The sequence below is a fragment of the Nelumbo nucifera genome, chromosome 5, assembly GCF_055504915.1.
Source record: "Nelumbo nucifera cultivar China Antique chromosome 5, China Antique-T2T, whole genome shotgun sequence".
NCBI classification, from domain to species: domain Eukaryota; kingdom Viridiplantae; phylum Streptophyta; class Magnoliopsida; order Proteales; family Nelumbonaceae; genus Nelumbo; species Nelumbo nucifera.
Window position 1 is genome coordinate 16,215,870 of NC_142653.1, and position 6,297 is coordinate 16,222,166.

General features: G+C 36.7%; 1 protein-coding gene across 1 annotated transcript; it reads right to left on the reverse strand.

Moving 5' to 3' along the window:
- Nucleotides 1-2,536: 2,536 nt before the first annotated feature.
- Nucleotides 2,537-5,453, reverse strand: LOC104603896 (cyclin-D3-1-like). The gene is made up of 6 exons (XM_088886990.1): nucleotides 4,784-5,453; nucleotides 4,270-4,356; nucleotides 4,062-4,160; nucleotides 3,754-3,955; nucleotides 3,494-3,618; nucleotides 2,537-3,366 (listed from the first exon to the last, which is right to left on the reverse strand). Exons 1-6 carry the CDS (start codon nucleotides 5,108-5,110, stop codon nucleotides 3,115-3,117), a joined length of 1,092 nt encoding a protein of 363 aa, XP_088743116.1. The 5' UTR covers nucleotides 5,111-5,453; the 3' UTR covers nucleotides 2,537-3,114.
- Between the last annotated feature and the right edge of the window lie 844 nt (nucleotides 5,454-6,297).

The window sequence follows — 6,297 nt, forward strand, 5'->3', positions numbered from 1 at the left end:
ATGTTTTCAATTCATTGTTGACATGGCCAGTCACACCATTTGAACTGTCACCCGATTAGGTTTTTGGGTCCAATTCAGTCAAGACCCCTCAGGCAGTCAAGAAACATTCGACCCGGCTGGTTCAACCGTTGACCCATTTGATCTAGTGATCGGGTCGCAGGTTGCACACTCAATGCATGCAAAACTTTAAGAGGTCGTAACTTTGCACTCCACTATTCGATTGGGGTGATTTTTTAGGTAACTTTTCGAGATCTATGTGTTAGTGCCTTTCCCCGCTATTTTCATTAGAAAAAAAAAAACTTGTTTCGCCTCAAATTGCAATTTTTAATATTTGTTATAAATAAAAAATTTAAATACTGAATAAAAAACATAAATTAAATATAAAATAATACATATAACATATCTAAAACATATTTATATATTTAATATATTTATATTAAGTATATAAATATATATACTTAACACATATATACACTGATATGGCACGATCTGAACCGTTCGACCCAGCCAATTGAACCGGTGACCCGCAACCTAAAGGCAAAAACGATTTGACCTCTGGGTCAGTTTTTAAAGCATTGGTTTCAACCAAAAGATTTAGGGTTGATCCATACAAATTGGCAAACAAATATCATTTGAATCTGTTTATAATTGAAACATCAAATTGACATTTCTTGCTCTAGGGGGTGGTGGCATCTAATCATTCTATGAAGTGATATGACATATATCTCACCAATTTGTATTGATCAACCTGATTAGCAGTAGCAGTGGTAGCAATCAAAACCTTAATTAGCAAAATTCTTGCTTTTATTGTTCTCCTGCTAGGAGCTGATTTGAATCAAATGACAGCTTTTAAATTCTAAACAGAGTAATCATAAGAACTCTCTCCTGATCAGCTCTATAGTGCCAGTTATAGTTGGGTAATATCCTTCAAAAAGCTAGCATTAAAGAGCCAATTCAAATGTTGTGATGATTTTTAATTAGTAGCAGTTTATATTAAGACAAGTACTGAAGTACCTCTCGAAAGCCCATCTACATTTTCCGATTAGAATAATATAAATTATGCTGGCTAATTAATTACCGCACAAAACCAAATCTAATCCACAAGTGCAAAAGCGCCTTAAATCATCCAAGGCTCTTATGTTTAGTCCTCCCCCACGTGACTCTGCACTCCCACATTATCCTAAATCAAGCGAAGACAATAAACTAATAATGTAAAGAGAACGATTTGTTTAAGTATAACCCAGTGGGGAGAAAATTTTAATATGGCTAGTTTAACTGAGTCGATAATTAATGTGTACAGGAACTCAGTCTTTTGACTGTGGAATTGATATTTAGGAAGGTGACGTACCTTGGTTTACAACTAAAGCTGGCATCGGCTCAGCTGGCCAGAAAGATGAATGAGCCCCTACAACTGTTGTTACACTGATAACTAAAATATGATTAGTTCTTGGAACTTGTATCTTAGACACTTCGCCCCATACCCAATTACCCCATATACTTTATATTTTATATTTGTGTATAAGATAAGATCCGATGATGAAGGTGAAAAGGGCCACCCTATTGGTTGGTTTTTGGACATTGTTGCAGACTCCAGTCTGCCTGAGAAATCACTACGCCAAAGCCAATTGATGCTCCAACCATGACCCGAAAATCAGATGCCTCAGGGTTCAAACTTAACCTCAAGGCATTAATATTTGCTTTCTTTGCACTTTCAATTGGCAATGCTTAGAAACTAGAATAGAGAATCAGAGAAAGAAGGAATCAAATGGAGTTTTCTGTAAAAGCAACGATTTTGACAGGGGGAAAATGGGGTTTACGGAGTGGAATGGCTAAACCAGATGGTGCTCTAAACCCATACCCAGCTTATCCTCTTCCCCAGATCCTGAGATGAGATGAGATCCCCATTGGTTAAGACCAAACAACGAGATGGCATTTAGGTAATTAAACCACTCTAGTGTGTTTGGCAGAAAGAAAACCCCCCTAACCAGTAACCCCTCGCACATTGGCTGTCTTACAATATTTTGGAGCTCAGCCATTGGTTTCTCTTGTATATACTGCATTAATATAAACAGCTAACTAGACTGGTGATAAACTCATAATAATTCATTAAGTAATAAAAGAATGGAGATGTATAAGACCACAGTGGCAGAGCAAAGATTATATATTAAAGAAAGACACAAAAGAACAGGATTAAAAGTAGATAAAAGACAAACAGAGAATAATTCCCCATTAATGTCCAATTGGATTTTTTTTTAACCCAAACTGGAAATTCTAAAGAGGACCCCATCATCTCTCCCGAGTTTCTCAGTCCACACTTGAATTTTTTTTTTTTCATTTAAGATTCTTATATTTTTAATATAATGAGTTAATCAAGAGTTTCTATGTTGCCTTCCCAAGGTTTCTTCTGACTCAGACCGCTTATTTTATCACCAAAGAGGCTGCAGACCCCAGGCTCCAATAAGACACACAGTCAAACAAAGGGTGAAAGAGAACCCCAAATACCAAAAAGAAATCATCATTTTGCTGACATAAACTATGAGAAAACTGTTTTTTTTTTATATATATTTTAACTATAAAATAAAAGCCCACTTCCATTCTTCTTCTACTGTTTCGGTGCTGTCTATTTTTGTTCCCAAAAGGGACTATTTTTCCAATTTTTCAAAAAAAGAAAAACAAATAACATCAACAAATATTTCTCCAACTTTCCTCTAATTTCGTTTCTTTTCGTTTTTTCCTTTTTTCTTTGTTTTTTGAGATGGAAATGTAAACTACAACAAACTGTATTTATCCAACAGCACAGATGAGCACTATTAATTTTCTCCCTTCCCTAATCTTCTTGGGCGAGTTGAAAATTCTGGTAAATAAACAACTTGACACTTTTCCTTTCATGCCAAAAGCATGAAAACTGTTGATTCCCTTCCTCCAACCTCCATCTCATTTTATTCAACTCCTTTTTTTTCACTTTGTTTTTTTTTTCCTCCTAAAACTCCAGCTCTTTTTCTTTTTCTCTAACTCTTTGTGGAGGGCGCCTGCAAAAACCACACCAAAATTTCCATTCAACCAAACCAAATGATTTGGGTGAGAAGCAAAAACGCCACCTCTGACCTCTCAATCTCATGACTTAAGGTCCACCTCAGATGAAGGATTGTTTAGTTTCCTCCTCTTTGTATCTGGACTAGTATGAGAAGAATTTGCACATGACCCAACTGTTAAATCATCACTCTTATAGCTCAAGCATGCGGCATCTAGGACCCCAATTGGGCTCTGGGGCACTGATGGAACTGAATTATTCGCAACCTTATCAAATTCAAAACCACTAATCAATGACATATCCCGAATGAGTTCAAGACATTTCAACACTCTCTCCTGCAAAACCCATAACAGGCAACCCATTCATAAGCTAACTAATCAAATGGGTTAACAACAAATTATGAATCATGGTTAAGACAACAAAATGATCTTTTGGGTGTGCGGTAAGAAGCACCAATTTTACCTTTTTTACATGCTGTATGAAACAAGAAAGAGCACCTTCAATGTCCCCTGTTTTGGCTTCTCTCAATACAGACATTGCCACTGCTGCAGCAATCTCAGAAGGCCTGAAATCCAAAAAGTCAAGCCCTGCATCCCCATTCCAACCCATCATTGGATCAGTCCATGCTCTAAATTAACCTTTTACGCCCTTGTAGGCAGAAGAAACCGTGTTGTGTGTGTGTAGAGACTAGAGAGAGAGAGAGAGAGAGAGAGAGAGATCACCCTTTATTGTGCTTAAGATCATTTGGATGGATCTTGAGATGGACGAACTAGGGGGAGGTTGATCATGGTTAATCTTACGGAGGAAGTAGTCTATATAGGAGAAAGGAGTCACAGTTTGCATTCTCCATTTCAAGGTACTCAACACAAGAAGCTCCATTCTCTGTATGGTTCTAGCTTCAAAGACGAATTTGGATTCCCCCACCTGATAATAAACCCAAAGATCAGGACAGTGGTTATCAAAAAGAAATCTTCCTTCAATTCTATATGATTATTATAATTGAAATCGTTTAACCCGATTGTTGCTTCACCTGTAAATCTAGAGAGAGAGGCACTTCAGTCTCTTCCACTTTGGCTGCTAGAGACAAACAGGCTACAGCTAACAACTGCATCATCCAAGCTTTACCTCTCTACCAATGGCAAAGAACAGAATAGAGACAATCAGGAAATGACCTCAATAGAACTATGTCTTAACGAAGAAAGAAACACGTCCTTTTTTGGTCTATTTCCTGAACTTACGGGAAGCTCATAAACTGAAAGGAACCGATCTAAGTAATTTATTGACAAATAGGCACTCAAAGGCCCAAAACTGTAATAGGCATGAACCTGTTAAGAACCAACACAAAAGCATTATTCATCAACATAAGGAATTCTGGATACAGTTCACGAAAAGTAATTCATTTCAGAAGAAAAACTAATCGTCTTCATTTGAGCATCAATCAGAAAAGAGGGCATCCCCGAGAAAAAAAAAACAATATTCTGAACCCAGGACGGAAGAAACCCAAATTTCAATTTCAGAGAGAAAACAAGAATGGAATGGGCTGTATTAACACATCAACATCAAATACGACTAAAAGGAATTAAGAACGATACCCAATACCCAAATCGTTTTTAAGCATCAATGCCAATCAAAGAGAAGTGGAAAAATCGAATAACTATCTCATAAAATCGATATATATATATATATATATATTGATTGGTAAGAGAATAGGAAAATACTCAATAATCGCATTTGCAATCAACTAAAACCCACCTTCCCAATCCAATCGATGGCCTCTCTTCTAACCCCCAAATCCAACTCCCCACTACGCAACCGGTTCAAATAATCATCCCTGGGCAAATGCTGCCATTCCCTCTCAACCATCATTCGCAGACACTCTTCACTCTGTAATGGGAACCCAATCCAGAACTCCCCTGCACTAAAGCTCTGGTTTTGATGATTCGTTCGATGGTTTTGCTGCTGCCAACCATCTCCAAACTCATCCCCAGCCCCATCTTCAATATCTTCAAAACACATGAAAGTATTGTTGTCTTCTGCACAGAGGAGGCTGGAGGCTGAGCAGTCGAAGCTGGGTGTCATTGTAGAACCTCAGAAACCTCTCTGCCTCCACAAATCTCATCAAATGAGAAGAGAAACAGAGATTTATTCAGAGATTATAAGTGAAGAAGAGATTTCCCCTAAACATAAAAGCAACAAATAGAAATGTAAGGTATAAAGCCTAGCAGAGAAAAAACAAAACCAAATGGGAAGATAGAAGTTGGGGGAGTAAGAAAAGCAAGCCTCGAGGCCCAAAGCTGGATTGAGGTCCTTGAGGAGACTGTTGCAAGAGTGGGACTTATGTAGGAAACGAGTGTCTATTTAGGGTAAAAGGAGAGATTGAGGGAGAGGGGCATGGACTGAGAACTGAGAAGACAAATAATATATGTATTTTTATTGGTCCGAATGTTTAAATGTTAATGAAAAATAACTGGGTTTTTTTTTCTTCTGTAATAATTTTTTTTTCTTATTTTTTGAGGTTCATGCCTTCATTTCATGGCAGATTATTTTCTTTACATGACTAGGGATGAAGAAGATGGTTGATGGAATTATTATTCACTGAGAAATTAAAAGATTTGATAATTTAATCACTTAAAATAAGATCTCCCGTACATAAACGCGATTCAGTGAGAGTACAGGTTACTCATCTCCCCTGTGCTTGAGTTATCTACAAATTAAAAAAAAAAAATCTTTCAACTTCAAAATAGTTTTAATTTATTTTATAATTATATATTTATAATTCTAACTCGCCCGTCCCATGAACTAAACAAATTCATTAATCCATTGACTAAAACTAATTACTTTAGCTTACCTCATATGAATTAATGTGTGATAATTAGTAGTTCATTTAATAATAATAATTGTTTCATAAAAGGGTATTTATTTAACCAAATCCATGAGAAATTCCTGAGGAAAAGATGTATTGGTCAATTGATAGCATTTTAATCCTAAAAGATTAGGGGTAAATGTGTAAAATAACTACGGGAAACGACCAACCAATGTTTGCGTTTTTTTCTCCTTTGTCATGGGGAAGCGTGCGCCCTGAAATGTGAAATCTCAGCAGATGACTAGTAGCCGTTTCACTCAGAAATTGCAATTATTACGATGCTTTGGACTTCCTCTTACGTACTTTTGTATACCCAAATCATGTCTATTGTCCAGAATACAGTTATACGAAATTCAACCCTTGACCTTGATTTCACATCCTAGTATTTTCTTCTCTTTTTCTG